The sequence below is a fragment of the Pleurodeles waltl genome, chromosome 10, assembly GCF_031143425.1.
Source record: "Pleurodeles waltl isolate 20211129_DDA chromosome 10, aPleWal1.hap1.20221129, whole genome shotgun sequence".
NCBI lineage: Eukaryota > Metazoa > Chordata > Amphibia > Caudata > Salamandridae > Pleurodeles > Pleurodeles waltl.
The window spans coordinates 1,009,233,094-1,009,251,329 of NC_090449.1; the positions used below are offsets into that span (position 1 = coordinate 1,009,233,094).

Genomic DNA, 18,236 nt, shown 5'->3' on the forward strand with positions numbered 1-18,236 from the left:
GGCTGTAGTTCCCAGTGTGCAGTAGGAGCAGTCCTTCAGAGAGCAGTCCTTTGAGGTGCAGACCAGGATTCTAGCAGGGCAGCCCTTCTTCTCCTTGTAGTTTCAGGCAGCAGATCTGCCTGCGGCTTTGCCGCTCTCACATATTTATTTGATGGTCTGGAGGACAAGCAGGAGGCACCCCTGTCCATTGAGGTGCAGGGTACCACCCAGAAGCATGACAGCTTCCTCCAAAGTGTGGCATATTCTTGCCCCACAAACACTGCACTTTAAAAATCCAAGATGGAAGAATCGTCTCTAGGAGAGCAAGACCTGGCTAAACGAACCTACTGGTGTGGCTCATTACCATTAACATTCCCTCTGCAGACCATCTGCAAATTCCATACCTTGGCCCGCCATCTGGCTGGGGGCTGCAGGAAGGGGGGGGGGTAGGCATGGCTGGTATTCCTTTCTGTCCTGTTATCTTTGAAGCCCAGTTTGATTTACCGAGCCCCCTTTCTGGCCTATGCTCTGCAGCTGCAGAGCTCCCCCACCAGATAACCTCTCCTCTATGCAGGCCAGTTATCCCTTAATCAATCAAAGCAGCCTGGCTAAGCCTGTTAAGGCTGACCAATCAGGAGAGGCTGCTAGAAGCTTGAATTTTGCCTCACTGAAAAGAAAGTCCCATACCTTCTCTTCTGTATTAGCGATGATAAATTCAACAGTGGCAAGTTGTAGGGTTTATCATTACCAGTATTTGGAGTCCTTGAATGATATGTCTAGCTCATTCCTAGTAATATTTACACTTAAATAGAATATTCCAATGGTAGCCTACAGAGCTAAATATCTGCAATGGGGAAAAACGAAATAGGCAGTTTTTACCCTCTCTAGGGCATATAAAACATCTTTTATAATGTCCCTGCTTATAGTTACATGGCACCCCACTCCTGAGGCACCTAGGGGAGACCTTAGAGGTAACTTGTATGTAAAAACAAGGTAGATTACCACCTCGGAAGTACCTTTAATTCCAAAGTTGCATTTTGCATATATTTTACTTTTAAAGACAGTCTGCAAAGCAGGGCTGCCTTTAAAAGTGACAGCAGGCAACATAGAAGTGCACATTCCAGTGCAGGAAATCTACTGGGCCTGTAATCCTCCCTGCCCTATTATGTACTAGAGACTTATAGGTAGTTTGAATACCCCTTGCCTTATTATATACTAGGGACTTACAGGGGTCTCTTGTGGCCTGTTGTAATTATACCTAATTACCATACACCTTTTCAGTCAGAGCAGTGGCCCTGGGCCTGGTTAGCAGAAGCCAGGGCACATTTAGAGTCAGTTACCACCAGTATTAGCCAGAAAAAATGTTGGTGAAAAGAGCTAAAAGGATGACTTTATCACAGTCATGCGCTATATAAAGATTGGTTATTAATGTAATACATTAATAGGGCAGGAGTGGCTAAAATAGTGTGGGAGTCAGTAAAGGCAACTTATGTCATCTGGGAGGGTTCAGTGAAGCTGTCTTAAACCGTTCTGCTTTTTGTTGTATGTTTACTCAGACAGATTTGTAGTACAGTTTTAATAAATTTCATTTTAATCTACCAATGAGTGTTGCTGGTGGCATTCATCATAAGATGCTAAGAGGAATACCACAAACATGTTAGTGATTCTAGATTTGGAACAGGCTATAGTGGTGTTGACATACTGGTCTTTAGATTTAAGCTACACTGGATTTATCTCTACCCTCTACTATTTGTTTGATGTAATTTAAATGGCTACCTTTCATGTCACATGTTGCTGCCCCTCTTCTCTAAAATCTGAAGTCCTGTTATTCTTGTATTTGACCTTACCTTTCAAAGCCCTTGAACTAATTTCTCACTGTCTGATATGTAATTTATCTCATCTACTCATTGGTTGTTCATCACGCAGTGTTTTGTCTGCTTTACTGGCTGGCTAAATCTGTTGTCACGCTGCTATGGCCTTTGATTTTCTGGCAGTTGCCTCTTGCTATGCCTGTGTCATTCGCACATCGTTTGATAATTCTTCATTTCTCTCTAAAATCCTTCCACTTTTCCTTAGCTAGGCCTCAATCTTCCAACTTTTAAACCTCTACAATTGCCAGCTCCCCAGCTTTTATCCATCCATGTTTTTCCATTTTACCCCGATAGCTTACAATATTTTTAACAAGCATTTGCAATGCAATCAGTCTAGCATTTGTGAGAGTTAGAGTGTTGGTAATGACAATGTATTTTACCCATATGTTTTGGTTTGGAGTTGAGTGGATGTATGTGGTTTGGAGTGGAATTATGTGGGTTGAATTGGAATAGTTAGTTGTGGAGTTGTGTGGGATGGAATTGTGAGGTGTGTAGTATATTTGTGTAGTGGAATTATGTGGGATGGTTAATAGATAGGGGTGAGAGCTGCGCAGAATAGATAGACTGGAAGATAGAGAGGGATAGGTAGTTTGTGCACGAAGGGGTGAAGGAACTCCAGGAAGAGGAGCAGAAAGAGTTTGTGAGAAGGAGAGAAAGAAGGGGAGAGCAGACCACAGAGGCATAAAGATGGTGCGCCTGTGTATGCAGAAGACACCTGAAGAAGAGTAGGAGAGCGTGGGTTTGAGGGATGGAAATCTTGAAAAGGCACAGGAATTAAACTGTGCTCGAAGACCGGAAGAGAACCAATACGAGAGAGGCGGGAAGTGTGCATGAGAGACCGAGAGTGAGAGGGACCAGTGGGAGGGGCACCTGGGGGTGGAGGGGGGAGGAAAAGGATGGACCAGTATTCAGCCTGAGGAGGTACAGGAAGGTAGCATGTGTGAGAAGGTACTATAAAGAGAAGGCAGCAAGTATGAGGGAGGGATGAGAGGGGGCAGTGGAATTACAAGATGAGAGGGGGTAGTAGGAATGTGAGGGAGAGATGAGAGGGGCAGTGGGTGTGTGGGGGAGAGATGACAGGGTTGGTGTAAGTGGGATGTAGAGATGGGTTGTATTGGAATTGTTTGTTTTGGAATTGTGTGTGTTAGTGTGTGTGTGTGTATGGAGTTAATTATGTGGAATGGTACTGTGTGTTGTGGCATGTTGCGAATTTGAATTATGTGCTGTGCTGTTAAATCTGGAGGCATGACGCTGAAATCTGTGGTGTGTATTGGAGGTATGTGGTCTGTTGCGGAATTGTGTTGTGTGGTTGACATATGTAGTTTGGTGTGGAATTATTTGGTGTGTATTGGAATTGTGTGGCATGGATCTGTGTGGCATTGAGTGGAATTATGCTTATAGGAATTATGTGCCATGGTGTGTAGTGCATTTATGTGGTTTGCTGGTATGTGGCATAGAGTGCATTTATGTGGGGTGTTTTATGTTGTTCTGAATAGAGTATGAATATGTGCAGTGTAATAATGTGGCGCTGAATGTGGGGTTTAATTATGTTGTGTGGTACCGAAATGTGTGGCATTGAGTTGTGTAGTGTTGTGTGGAATTATGTCGGATGGTTTGGAGTAGTATTATGTGGCACGTGGAGTAGTATGAGGTGTGGAATTGTGTGGCATGTTACAAAGTTTAATTTATTTTGTGGAATGTAATTATGTATTTTGAAATTTAGTGGAGATATGTGGAGTGTAAATATGTGATGTGAAATGTATGCTGGAGTGTAATTATGTGTAGTGGAATTATCTGGAGTTGAATTGTGTTGAGTGGAGTGTAATTATATTGTTTAGAGTGGAGTGTAATTATGTAGCATAGTGGTATTATGTGAAGTGGAATTTTGTGGCATGGAGTGGAGTTGAATTACGTGGAGTTTATTTTATTGGTTTGTAACTATGTAGCATAATGTAAAGCGGAAGTGTTTGTTGTTGAATTTTGTGCCATGTTATTATAAAATGTGTTGTGTGTAGTGAATATATGCGGAGTGGATTTGTTTGTTGTGGCATCGTGTGACACCTTCAGCCAGTTCTGATGCTTTACCCAACTGCGGTTTATATTTTGGAACTTAAAGTGTTTAGCCATGCAGCACGTTAACCTGGGTGCTGTTCCGGGGATTGCTAGAAGGCTCAGCACGCAGAGCAGAGCTGAGAGTGTTCTTGGGGTGTACGGGGTCTTATCTACTCCTCAGTTGCTCCGGAGGGCGGTGGGGGGATGAGGATGCTGCTTGCATTCTGTGACGGCCTCTTTTGTGGACCTGTTAAACCCAGAGCACGGAGGGCACTGATGGGAGCGCCGAGAGCATTGATGGAATGCCGAGGAACGGCTGAAACTGCAGGCCTTGCGTGTGGCTGGGTGAGCACGTGCGGCCAAAGCGGTAGTCAAATTAAGTTTGGACGCTTCTTCGACTGCTCCAGTTTCAAGACAGAGGGCAAGATGATTCCCATTACATATGTGTTGCCTGACTCTAACATGGCAGGTTTTAAGTAGTCAAGAATGTATGCGCATACCAGGATGTGCGGTCCACAAGGTGCCACGGAGAGTGCAGAGAGCTACGAGGGAGTCCCATAAAATCAAACACTGAAAGACCTCGGAACATAGAACCTAAAGTAAATTTCTGAGCGCAGGAGCAACTAGCCAAACACCAATGAAAGCAATCTACTGAAGAAAGTGGCTGAAAAGAAGTAGATATGATGTAAAATGTCCTAGCTGTCAAGAATGGTGATGCACTGTTACCATTATTTACCTAGGCTTAATAAGACATTACACTGAAACATGAAAGAAGATGTGACGTAACGACCAGTGCTGCCGACTTTGGATTTGGGGATCCAGGTTTGAGTCTCAGTGTTGGCTCGACATCCGGTAATTCTGGACAAATCACTTAATTCTCCCTGTGTGGGAGGGGCGTAGCGAAAATGCTATTAAATTCAAAAGCCAACCTGAACAGCACCCACAGTGCTCAACCTAATGAAGCAGCGGCCGTGAACCTGCACACCCTGAACAAAGGAAATGCATGGAAGCCATCAACTGAGCGTGAACCAATGCAAACAAAAAAGTGCTCGACCTAATGAAGCAGCGGCTGTGAAGCAGTGCGTGATGAACAAAGGAAGCACCCGGCAGCCGCCAGCTAAGTGCAAGCCGATGCAATAAAAAAAAAAAGAGTGCCGAAACAAACATAAATGGTCAGAAGTGAAAGGCTACAGGTACTAGGACCGGTAGCCATGGGCAGAAACAACACACCAAGAGGAGGGACAAATATAAGCAACTGACCACAGAAAAGCAAGTATTTTTTAAAGCCACACAAAGGAACCAATGAAAAGTGATGGGCATGCCAAAAGCCCATAAAGCAGATACTGCATGTCTCGAATGAGACAGCATATGTGCTGCCTAGGCGAGACCTAAAAACTATATATAGGTATTGATTTTTTTCACATCATAGAATACAATCAGCAACACACACAAACAACATAAAGCCTGTTCCCAATTAACCCATGGATATACAACTCCCAAGAAGATCCCCAAAGCACAGAACAGGGATATTTCTAGTGTCACAGTCAGAAATGAAACATCCAGTTCCAACATTAGGCCCACGTAACAGCATTGCTTACAGTAGAATACCAAGAGGCCAGGGCAAGCAGTGGGTAGGGTAGGGGTGCTACTGCGGCATCCCACATTTTTCTAAACTTCATAGGGCTGCCTCGAATTGCACAGTTCACCTTCGCCTCCATCATGTACCAATAATCCATATCTGGAGAATAGCTACTTCACCAAAGGCAAGCAATGTTTCATCTTGCAAACATTAGACCCATATCTCAGAAGATTTTATTGTGTATCTGAGGACTGTCTCTCCCCATATTCCTAGAATTGCTGTCCTCTTAGCTCAATTGAAAACACCAGAACTGTACCAGACATCTTTTCATACCTTCCCAAAACACCTTAATCACTGGACACTGATATAAAGTACAGCAAAATGTTCCATAATTCCCAGACCTTCTCATTCACACAGCATCAATACAAAAAATCCCATTGTGGCTAATTGTATCCCTGCATAGAATTATCAGCTGTACCAGCATAAATCCTGATCAGATTGCATCCTCTGGAGTATATTTTGCTTCGTCCCATTCTTCCTCACTTGATTATGCACCACACTATTGATGTAAAAATCCCATGGCGGGGGGGCGTGGCTTCGGGCGTCAAGATGGCGGTCGCACTCTGAGAGTGCTCTGGACCCCTCCGTCATCCGCCCGTAGTTAATGCGGTCTAACTGAGCGAAGGACGCCGTGTCAAACATCCTCATGGCCCTCGGATACCTGTGGGACCTGTCGCGGTGAGCGACTAAAGATTTCTGGCCCCGTGCCCTCGCTACGGCCCGACCGGCCCGAATGACAAAATGGCGGCCTCGGCCGACTCGGCCGCGCGGAGGCTGGACCGGCGACTCCTCCTAGCACGGCCGCCCCATGGACTGGAGAATTAGCGCTGCCCCGGCCCAAGAAGAAAGCTCCAGGTGAGCGGAGCCGCCCTCGCGCGCCTGCCCGAGGGCGCCGGCCGAGAGGAACCGCGGCGCCCGTCTGCTTTGAGACGCGAGCCTGCTGGTCTGGGCTGAGGCGACCGGACGACGGTGAGAGGGGCGCCCGCCCGCGGCTGTTCCCCCCGGGGCCCCGATTGGCGCAGGGAGCGTGTTGGGGATGCGCGGTGAGCTGGGGCCGAGCTGGAGATCGGACGCGGCCCCGCGGAAGGTACGGTCGCAACCTGAGGAAGGGGGGAGAGGGGAAGGGAAGGAGAGGAGCCAAGGATGAGACGGGCCCCCCCTTTCCCCCCTAAAACAACGGAAAAGAGAGCCGGTGGCTCGACTCTGCCCCCTTCGGGCCCCTGCCCTGATGGGACTTGCCGCAGCCCTTAACAGCGGCCAGGAACGGGCCGTGATCTAGACGGACGGAGGGTGGCTTCCCAGAATCGCCTTGCAACCATGACCCCACAGTGCAGATAATCCGCGCCTGCCGAACTTGACAGCGGAAGTCAGCGACCTGCCTGAGGTGAGGCCGGACCTGTCACGAAATTGCTGGACCCTGGGGTTAGGGGGGGCTGGACTCTAAACTGGAGCACGCTCCTCCTTCTCGCCCCCCTCCCCCTGCGCAGAGAATGTGAAGAGGGGACTGTCAGGGGAGGACCAGCGGGTTGGGCCCCCCATAGAGCCGGTGGAGGGGGTGATTCGGCAAAATACATGTGGAGAGCCTCAGCAGCCCGAATATATGGCTGGGGGGACAAAAATGGAAAGCTTCTGCATTGGTTGGCCACCCGCCCTCTAGCCAATAGGATTATACCTGAGATTGTAGAGGACTCGGGCTCCCTCGCCAAAACACCTGTTGAAATCGCACAAAGTTTCGCCTCCTACTACACCTGTCTGTATGCAATGCACCCCCGCCCCGCTGTCGAGAGAGAAACTCCCCTCTTAAATGACATTACTCTTCCCAAGGTCTCCCCGGGGACAAGGGACAGGTTGGAGGAAGCCATTAGCCTTGCAGAAGTCACCAATGCGATATCCAATCTGGCATCGGGCAAAACCCCAGGCCCTGATGGATTCCCGGCAGAGTTATATAGCAAATGCAGTGATATTCTGGGTCCCCACCTGCTTAACATGTATGAGGAAGCTGAAAGACTGGGCCGCTTCCCCACTTAGATCGACCAAGCGACAATTGTAGTGATCCCCAAAACCCAACCCCGTCGCGACATTGCTCGGCGTACCGGCCCATCTCACTTCTAAATATTGAGATCAAAGTGCTCTCCTCGATCCTTGCCTCCAGATTGAAGGAGGTAATGCCCACGCTGGTACGCCCTGACCAATGTGGCTTCATGCCCACTCGTAGTACTAGGCACTGCATCAGGCGATTACACCTGGCCCTGGCGCACCACAAAATTCTGTTGCACACACCTTTGGCGCTTCTCCTACTCGACTTTGAAAAAGCCTTTGACACGGTGGATTGGTCCTACCTCGAACAGGTTCTGCAAAAAAACGGACTCAGGCCCAAATTTCAAGGACTAGTGAGACTCCTATACTCCAACCCGACTGTCCGAGTCCAGGTGAATGGAGTGGTCTCTGACCCGTTCCCCATTGGCCGTGGAACTCGACAGGGGTGCCCACTATCCCCCCTGCTCTTTGCGCTAATAATAGAGCCCGTGGCGACACTGCTGAGAGGTGATCCACTGATCGAGGGCTGGTCCTGGCCCTCCGGCTCAGAGGACCGTGTGGCGCTATACGCAGATTATGTCCTCCTGTATATTTCTAACCCGGCCAAAAGCGGCCCCCGCGTTCTGGAAATCCTGGGCCTCTTCGCGGAAGCCTCGGGACTGACTCTAAATCCCACCAAGTCTCTGCTGGTTCCCCTACATCGCTCCCGAGACTGTATGGACTGGCAACGAAGCATTCCAGTGCGAAGAACAGTTTTAAATATCTAGGAATACATATCTCACTTCTTCCTGAGTTGACATGGGAACTCAACATTACACCGCTAACTAGAAGAATCAGGACTGATCTCCTGCGCTGGAGGACTCTCCCACTGGCAGAATAGCGCTTTATAAGATGATGATCCTCCCCAGGCTCCTCTATCTTTTGCAAAACTTTCCACTTCCTATCCCCAAGAAATGGTTCGGGGAGATGGACTCTCTAGCGTGCCAATTTATGTGGAGCGGCACCCGTCCGAGGCTGGCGCTCAAAACTTGCCAGAGAGATATATACGACGGTGGCTTGGGCATGTCCAGCATCCAATACTACCACCTTGCGATGCACCTGCTCGTGATTAATGATTGGGTGGGGGGTGGGTGGTCAGACCCCGCATATCGATTGGAATTACAGACGATGGGCTACTCACGGATCTTTGGCGCCCTTTACGGGAGCCCGATCTCCCGAGATGTCCCGGACGTGACCAAGGTAGTTTTGCAAGGATGGCGGACAGCTCAGAGGTCAACAGGGTGGTGGGGGTGTCTTACCCAGCAGACCCCAGTATGGCACGGGAGGCAGTTGGTGGAGGTGGCGGGCTTGGAGGGTTTTCAGAACTGGGATAACATAGGTATTTCCACACTGGACGACGTCTGGGGAGGGTCACACATGCGGTCCTTCGAAGACCTTCAGAAACACTTTTCATTAAACAAGACACAGTTCCACCGGTATCTTCAGCTCTGCCACGCCCTGCTAGTCCATGCCCAGACAGGAGATATCATACCCGAGTATAGCCCCATGGAGGCAAAGGCATTGATGGGAGACCTGGGCAGGGGAGGTGTTTCCCAGATATACCGCACCCTAATCACCAGCACTGCTGGTTCCCTGGGGGGGCTCCGCCAAAGATGGGAGGGATGCGTGGGCCCCATGGAAGAGATGGATTGGGCAGAAGCACTGATGGCCCCACGTGCCCTTACGATGGCTCCTCGCTTCCGATTAATACAAACCTACTATCTTCATACAGCCTATCTCACACACACCAACCTACACAGAGCGGGCCTCCGCCCCACAGCGGAGTGCCCCCGTTGTAGGAACCCCGTAGCTGACTTCTTCCACATGATATGGGTCTCCCAGCCATGGTGACTTATTGGGAAGCTGTTTTGCATGAAGTTTCCGGGGTCCTACAGGAAGATATAGAAAAGACGCCTTTGCCCCTCCTTCTGGGAATTATGGGAGACACTGGGTTGCTAGAATTTTCGAATTTTCCTAGGGGTGGCATGTCTGGTGGCCAAGAGGGATATAATGGCGGACTGGAAGGCCAGGGATGCCCCGACACTGACTAAATGGAGACGGGGAGTGGACTGGTGCGCACAGCGTGAAAAACTTGTATATGAGGCTAGAGGATGCCCGAATAAATATAATAAGATATGGGGGAAGTGGGAGGCCGCAGCAGGCTTCTAGAATGCGTATAACCTTCACTTATAATGTGTTGCTGGGGACAATAGGTTCGATCATTGTTCGGTGCCCGTTGGCATCGTGTTAATTGTATGTATCACTGTTTCTTGCAAAATCAATAAAACTCTTTATAAAAAAAAAAAGAATCCCATGGCACCTGGATTATTATGCAGCCGTCAAACGTTAGAAATTATATTGCACGTCACATTAAAATCAAAATGTACTATGAAGAGTTCAGGTTTGACAACAGTAGGATGCTGTTTGATGGTTTGTAATGTTAACAGTGTGGGTTATGCCCATGTTTTTATATTGATTTTAATGAGACATAGGTAAGGATTACCGACACTTAATTTAGATTATATCTTCCCAAAATTATACTGTGCTGGTGATTTATCTACTTAAAAGTACGTTTTCTATTATTGAGTTATCTCTAGTGAGATTGAGCATGAACAAATAGTGATATGCTTGTTAGTAACCATAGTTATTTTGGACAGTATTGGGCATTTGAGCAGAAAATGTTTGCCGGATTATGCTGTCACAGATGCATGCCCTGGAAGTATATGATGGAACTTTAAATTGGTTTGTTCACAGGAGCTTGATCCGGTTACTCTTCATAACCAAGCGCTGATGAACATGGACTCTAGGCCTACTGAAGGCTTTGAGAAGCTGCAGTTTCTTTTGCAGCAGAATCCGTTCCCTCCAGAAACCTTCGGTAATCTGTTGCTTCTTTACTGCAAGTATGAGGTAGGTGTTCTACAATGCTATCAATTTGTGCCCAAGATATGCATTTATTATGGTGAAAGATATCATATGTTCTGTCTTGCACAACAGCGGAACTCTTACAATTGTACATCTTTGAACATAAGCGTACCATTGTTTATGGATGATGATCTCCTGACTGGATTACAAATTCATCCTTTTACATACACATACAAGATGATTAAAAATGGAACTGGCATTTTGATTTTAATGTGGATGATGTAAGATGCTTCCTTTTGTTAAAGATTGCAAGAGCTACTAGAAGACCAAAAGGATTCTGAAATATTTACTCTAGGACTAATGACTGAATGAAGCAGCAGATCGAATTTGTCAGATCTGAATTGTCAGAAAGGTTCTTTTGTAGGTTGAGTTTTCATGTGTAGCGTACAAATCTGCTGGTTCTTTGTGAAATTCTGTTGATGTGACCATAATGTGACTAGTTTGTGTGTGAGGCCCAATCTGATGGGTGTGGAAAGAGGGCGCCTCGGTTTGCAGTTCACAGTTGACTTTTTGCTTCCTTATTCCAGACAGCATTAATATAGACCACCATTAAGGGGCTGATGTAGACAAATGTGAGACGTTGAATCCCCACCTTGGGCAATGCTGGCTTCCAACCAGCTGTTCTGTTTTTGTTGTTGAACATTTTAGCAGCCTTCCTGGAGAATGAGAGTGATGCAGATGTGAGGCCCAAAAATGCAAGCCGTGCAAGCAGAGATTGATGTACCTTTCAGGCGTCTCTGCTACACTTTTGTATTGGATTGATGTCTGCATAGTGCTTTCTCGCCCCTTGCAAGGCCCAAAGCTCTTTGTGTGTGGACGAGTAAGTAGCTGCTCAGTTTGCATCATTCATATAGGCCATGAAGCATCCTTCTTAGCATAGAGCTCCTGATCACGTTTAGGAGTGCATGGTTGAAGGTGTGATGGCTGCAGGCAGTGCCACTGCCTGCTCCGTTGGTTTACGCCTGACGCCTACTACAGGGTACATAGTTTTGGAAGAAATATATAATAATCCTATTTTTCTCTCTTCAGTATTTTGACCTTGCTGCAGATGTTTTGGCAGAAAACGCCCATCTGACTTACAAATTCCTGAGCACGGTAAGTAGCTTTGGACTCCAATATTGTTCAATTGTTTACTTCTTTTTCTGTCTTTATTTATCATATACCTCTAAAAACTGAGTTGCATTGCTTCTGTAGCAATTGTGCTTAAGCATCAGGTTTACTCAGGCCTTAAGTCTATTGTTGGCCTTTTGTGTCTTTCGTACGTAAAACAAGCACATGGCCGCATGAGTATTCTGTAAATCAGGAAGAACTCAAATCTTATTCTATGGAGGAATTAATTGATTTCAAGCAGTTCTTTACCATAAATGTACCATGCAGTAGATGGTGTTTTAATGCATCTTAGCATGTGGGACATGAAAACCTATTTGCAATGCTACAGCGTTTAAAGCTGGTTCATTCTTGTGATAAGGCTACCTTTGGAGTTTTTAAGTCCTGTTGCTAATGTAGCTGTATTGTAGGGCGATATCTTTTATTTATGTAATTAGGGCCACACTCACAATTGTTTTCCCATCTGTTTTGGCGCAGATGGAGAAAACGTGAAAATGCACATTTGCTAAATCTGTTGTGGGTGTGCACATTTATATAAGTCACAGAAGTCGATTTAGGTATGCTCTGGGGGAAGAGATCCGGGTCTGTGGCAATTGTCAGGTATGGTGAGATTTGTATCTGGTACATATTACATTCCAGTGCAGCAGGCTGCCTCGCCACAGTACCACTATAGATAAATGCACAGGTGGCAGGAATGTCCCCTCCCTACACTGAAGGTCTCTGTACTTGGATGGCCTCTTTAAGACTTGTGAAGGAAAATACTCTCCCATGAGCCTGTTCTGTGAATGGGAGGGAATCGTCTGACATGACTGTCAACTCTCCACCCACATGGTATATAGAAGTCAACCCATACTAGAGGAGTGTTTGAACAGTATCAATATGAATATTTCAAAATGGTGACCCATTGAACTTGAGGAATAAAAAGGTAGATTTGACAATATTCTCACAAGTGAAATGGATCCTTGAGTGTCATTCCAACACAAACGTTTCTTATCAGCCTCATCTTAAAATGGCTGGTCAAATAAATATTTTCATTCATAATGTGGCATCTAAAACACATGTTTGCAATCATTTTAGTTTAGTCTGTTAATTCCCCATGCAAAAAAATTGAGATTGGAAGAGACATACTTTTTTCTTCTTAAACTTTTTCAGTACATGTACGAATTCCTGGATGCCATGATAACTTGCCAGACCGCGCCCGAAGAGGTAAGCATGTTTCATATTTGAACTAGGTCCTTCCGTGAATGAAAGGTTCCTATGAATTGTAATTCATTCATTTCCATGTACATGTTAATAAGTATCTATTTGTCCATTCCTTATTAGGTTTTCATGCTGTATTGAAGTAGTTCAGTGTTTTCTTTTTTTCTGAAGAGGTTGATCTGTATATTTATTGCAATATTGTATTTTCTTTTAGGCTTTTATCAAATTTGATGAGCTAGCTGGAATGCTAACTGAGCAGTTACGCAAGCTGACAAAACAGGTACAGATTTGAAAAGTGTATATCGGTCTTTTTTGCCAAGCATTTATATTAACTCTTTGTTTTCTTACCATTACTTCAATTTTTTCTTTCCCCAGGGTACATATCTGTTACTAGGCTCAATTGAAGTGTAAACCTTTAGGGCCAGATGTACGAAGCTTTTTTGCATTTGCAAATGGCCCAATTCGCAGACCTGTTAACCTGTTACTGAATTGCAATTTGGGATTGCGAATCGGTATTTGGAAGAGGTCTCTTCCTAATACTGATTCACATTGGAAGGTACAAATATTTTGCGACCGAAGTGCAGTTGCAAAACATTTGCATTTTACAAATAATTTGAGTTGGTGGTAAACAATTCACAAATGGAAAGGGATCCCCAAGGGACCCCTTTCTCCTTTGAGAATGGTTGAAACAGACTTTTGCCTACTCTTAAAAGTAAAAGAAAGCTTTTTTGTTTCTTTTTTTTGTTTTTTTTAAACGCATCCTGTTTTCCTTTAAGGAAAACGGTCTGCATTAAAAAAAAAAAAAAAGATTGCTTTATTTAAAGGCAATTACAGACATGTTGGTCTGCTGGCTACAGCAGGCCACCATCCCTGTGGTTTTTGCGATTCCCTATGGGTTGAAAACTGAGACCTACCTCATTAATAGTCATGAAGTAGGTCTTTTTGCGACCCTCTAGGATTCGCAAAAGGAGTAAAACACACTTTAGCACATTAGTTACCAAATCGCAAAGCTTTGCTGTTTGGTAATTGCAACACCAATGTTAGTACATTTGGCCCTAATTTATTTATCCAGACTCTCACGAAACATCGAAATAGTCTAATGTAAATGGGGTGATTCTCAGTGCTGTTTGTGCATGTAGTTTAAATGTAAATGCATGAATAGCCTTTTTAACAAGCGTGAATCAACTTTTGCCATTCACAAAATATACTTTTAGGCTCATAAAAATATTTACTCATACATTTATTCGTGTTTAGACAAATGTCCTACAAAGATTAGAGAGTGTGCATTCCATGGCATGATTTCATGAAAGTTTGTACAAGCCACAAACATAACTGTGGGTATTCACAGACATTTCTTCAGCCAATTCCCACAGTAGAAACGGTCTGCAATTTTGTCGTGCTAGGGGAAGAAATAAATACTTTTCCATGAGGGCAGGAATCACCACAGCCATTGGTGGGTGTAAGAGAAGGGATTTCTCCATCCGTAAAAAATATGTTCCATAAGGAAAGAAAAGAAATGAGGGAGACATTTATAGTCTCTCTACACTTTGCACAATTACGTCTTTCAAACTGCCTTTCGGTTATTATATGTTTTCTAGGAGTATTCACTGGAACATGCAACTGTCCCAGTTTCACTGGCATAATTCTGGATAACTTGAGAATGCCTGGTATTAAAATGTCTACAAACTAATATGTAACTCTGAATGTACAGATATCACATTTCTTTTTGAATGGGCCCCAGTTATCCATTTTTGTTTTTTAAATAATTTTAATGTTCGTTGATTTTGATGGTATATTTTTCAAAACTGAATAAAGTGCAGAAATGTTAAAAAAATATATATATATATTCTTAATTTCCACCTATCACAGCAATATGATTTCTTCACTCATATGGGGAGCACAGATTAAGCCAATTATGTTGTCTTGTTCTATGTTTACAGCATGAATGAACCTGTTTGACTGATTTGTGGTTTAGAACCAAACCACATTGTACCAAACCGTTGAGTCTGTGCTTACTTCATGTGTGCGCCAATTTTTGTGGACTGATTAAATGCCAACCAACTACCAGAATCATCAGCTTTAGTTTTATTTTCAGGTAGTTTACATACTTTATTTTTTAATAAAAACTGGTGTGAGAATTGAACATTGAGGCCCTGATTCTGAGTTTGGTAGATCGTGTGTGGCATTTAACACACCTCGTATATATTGATTCCCCATGGTGAGTGTTTATCATGAGCAGTAAATACATCTGATTTTTTTCACATGGAAATGAGATTTACATGTGGAAAGAGTTGCTTATCGCTTTCTGCAAATTTTCCCCATGATACATTTTGGCAGGTTTCAGTGAGCTTATTTGTTTGTGGAAAAATTGTGGATGAGCAGTGTTCACATCATAGCTCTGCATTCCGACCTCTCTCCCTTATTTAGGGATCAGAATTAACCATTGCACTTAGAATCCGTCCCGGAGAGTTAATTTATTTTTATGGATTTATTTATGGTCGTCTGATTGAACTGCATAATAACCTACAATGACAGAAATTTATCTTTGGCTTACACCCTCCTCTTTTATAATATTTATTTAAAATATAAATCTTCCAAAATTGAAACGGTGTTTCCACCCACTGGCCCACCAGGAAACAGCCTACAACTTTGATGCTGGCTCATAATTGAGCCGGCAGCAATGCTGAAGTGCGTAGGGTGCACCGCAGCGTGATGGGCTGGCCATGCGGGCCCCTGCACTGCCCATGCCAAGTGCCTGGGCAGTGCATGGGCCCTCCTGGGGCCCCCTGCGCCCTGTCACCATCAGCCTTTGTAAAAACTGGCATAGAGGGGGATCCTAATCCCCAGGGTGGCGCTGCTTGCAGCGCTGCCATGGCGGATTAGGACTGTCAGCACCGCCAATCCCTCCTGTGGAGGAAATCTAGCAGTGCTGGTGGTCCGACCGCAGCGCAACCACCACAGTCATAATGTGGCAGTCAGACTGCCGCCAAAGTGGTTGGACCACCGCGTTGGCGTCAGTCACACCACCAAGTCTGAAGACCGCCAGGGTCGCAATGACCCCCTTAGACTTTTAGTGTAAACTGACACTTTTGGTCTATGTGGATATCCTGAAAATGTGGTTTGGAGGTGGTCCTCCTGGACCAACTTTGGAAATCCATGTTTAAAGTAATTTAGAAATCCACCATGACTGAGAAAGTCTTCAGAAGATAGGGGTTGTCACTTGAGACCCCTAATGCCACTCACACATCCTTTGTTAATCTTGACTTACACCAGTACACATTAATTTAAGATACACATCCTTTCATCTTCAAGTGATATAATCTTTTACAAGATTGAGCAGGCAGAGAAATGAGAACCTTTTTTGTCAAAGTTGTTGAATACTTTATTTGAAACCATGCATGGCTGTACTTTATGTGTAGCAACATCACAGCATTGACAGTGGTGGTTATTTATCAAAGATGTGTGACATGCCATTTCATACATTATACTTATTTAGTTTTTCTTAGTGCTAAAGGTAAGTTCCCTCCTAGCTGGTGTCAGATTTCCCTGTAAACCAATCAATTAACTTGATTGTTTTTTTCAGGTCCATTTAAATTCACAGTGCTTACATTCGAGAAGGGCTTTCACCCCCCTACAGATACAAGGATAGATAGATCAATCTACTAAGAGAAATGCTGCCACAACTTTACTGGTGTGTCCACTATTGAAGTGACCCTACACTTCATATATTTGGATTATAAAATCCACAAATCTCATTTTAATCCACTGCCTGTCAAATTTAATTGTTAAGTGACATCGTTCAGGATAAATGACTTGTAGATGCTCAAGTGGCAAGATGTTCTGTGTGTCCAAACTTCTGTTTAAGAACCACCACTTTTAACATTAGTGTTTTTTAAAGGTGCAAGAATCAAGACACACCCGAGATGATGAATCCGTGAAGAAAGCAGTGAATGAGTATGATGAATCTCTCGAAAAGTAAGACATCGTTTGACTCTCCTTCATACATTGTTGTCAGATGTTAACTTGGTAAATATATTTATGACATTGACTAGTTTTTAGTTTGAAAAGCTTTCTTTTGTCTTCCTTTTTTAAACCTAAACACTACTCTTGGTTTTCATTCCAGTAAGCTTTTAAGTAAACAAGAAATGTGTTGATGTTCAGCAGTCCCAAATTCAGAACGTTACCTACTCACAGTGAACACCGAATAATGAACTTGGCACACTGCAAGCAATCCTTTCTTTAAACCTATATAGATTAATACTTTAACCTTTAAAAAATAACCTTAAAAAAGCATCCTTCCCTGTATTGTTTAAGTTACTTTGATTTTTGAAGCAACCATTTCCACCTTCGCTCACATAGCTTCCTTCTATAGTTAAGTACTCTTTGGACTTGGTGTCTGTCTGTTGTAACCTTGTTGGTATTCTTGTGCTAGTAGATCAGGGATGTTAGCAGTTGACAAGTTTGTTCTCACCTTAGGATTTGTCCACATGTCTCTAGGCAACCGCATCACTAAATTCCTGTCTTTCGGGAACAACATTACAATATAATTCTTTTTGAATCTGGTTCCCAGTCCCATTACATTTTCTTTGCAAGAAGCCTCTTACTGATAAAATGAACATCTGCCCTCAGTACCATTCACATTGTTATTGGAAGTCTGTATCTAGACTGTGACTAATCTGCATATTTCTGATGGATTCAACTAGCTGTGGATTCCTCACCTAAAGAATTTTCCCCACGCGCCAGCATTCAACGGAAATTGTCTTCTAGCTCTGCACGTCGATGATGTCACAATTGTCCGACTCCCACGCAACGCCGTATGACGTCATCCAGGCAATAAGAGGTCCTCGTCGACGTGCAGACGTCAGTTCCCTTTTTTCCGTGCCTTCGAGTAACGTTTTTTTCTTCGAGGCTACCAGGGAGCTACTGTTTCACTTCGTGTGTAACAATGTCTCAGTCAAGGAAGTCGGGTTTTAAACCCTGTAGGGAGTGCGGTGGTCGAATGTCAGTCACAGACCCACACCAGAATTTTTTGTGGTGTCTGAGCTCTGACCATGAGGTCGAAGCGTGCGGTTCATGTCAGCACATGAATCCGAAGGCTGTCAAGGAGCGGGAGGCCAAGTTGTTCCTGGCAAGGTCTAAGAAGAAGGAGAAACATGATCGTCGTGAGTCTTCTTCCAAGTCATCGAAATCTCACAGGCGACATTGGGACTCCCGACGCCGGCATGATTCACGGCGCCAGTCAAGTAAGGACCGTTCCCGCTCGAGGTCGCCGTCGGCTCGGCGTCGAACGACTTGGGAAGTTAGTCTGACGTTGACACCTCCACCTCGGATGACTCCTACTTCTCCGACATCTCCGCTGTCGGTCTTCGAAGTCGATCCTCACCAGGAGC

General features: G+C 44.7%; 1 protein-coding gene across 1 annotated transcript in view; it reads left to right on the plus strand.

Annotated features, from left to right (window-relative positions):
- The window catches only part of LOC138262126 (intraflagellar transport protein 70A), a 142,389-nt gene that overhangs the window by 76,780 nt on the left and 47,373 nt on the right, over positions 1-18,236 (plus strand). Inside the window, exons 9-13 of the mRNA XM_069211901.1 lie at positions 10,372-10,524; positions 11,569-11,634; positions 12,799-12,852; positions 13,061-13,126; positions 16,745-16,821. Of these exons, the coding sequence (XP_069068002.1) occupies positions 10,372-10,524; positions 11,569-11,634; positions 12,799-12,852; positions 13,061-13,126; positions 16,745-16,821 (416 nt within the window). The remainder of the gene's footprint in view (positions 1-10,371; positions 10,525-11,568; positions 11,635-12,798; positions 12,853-13,060; positions 13,127-16,744; positions 16,822-18,236) is intronic.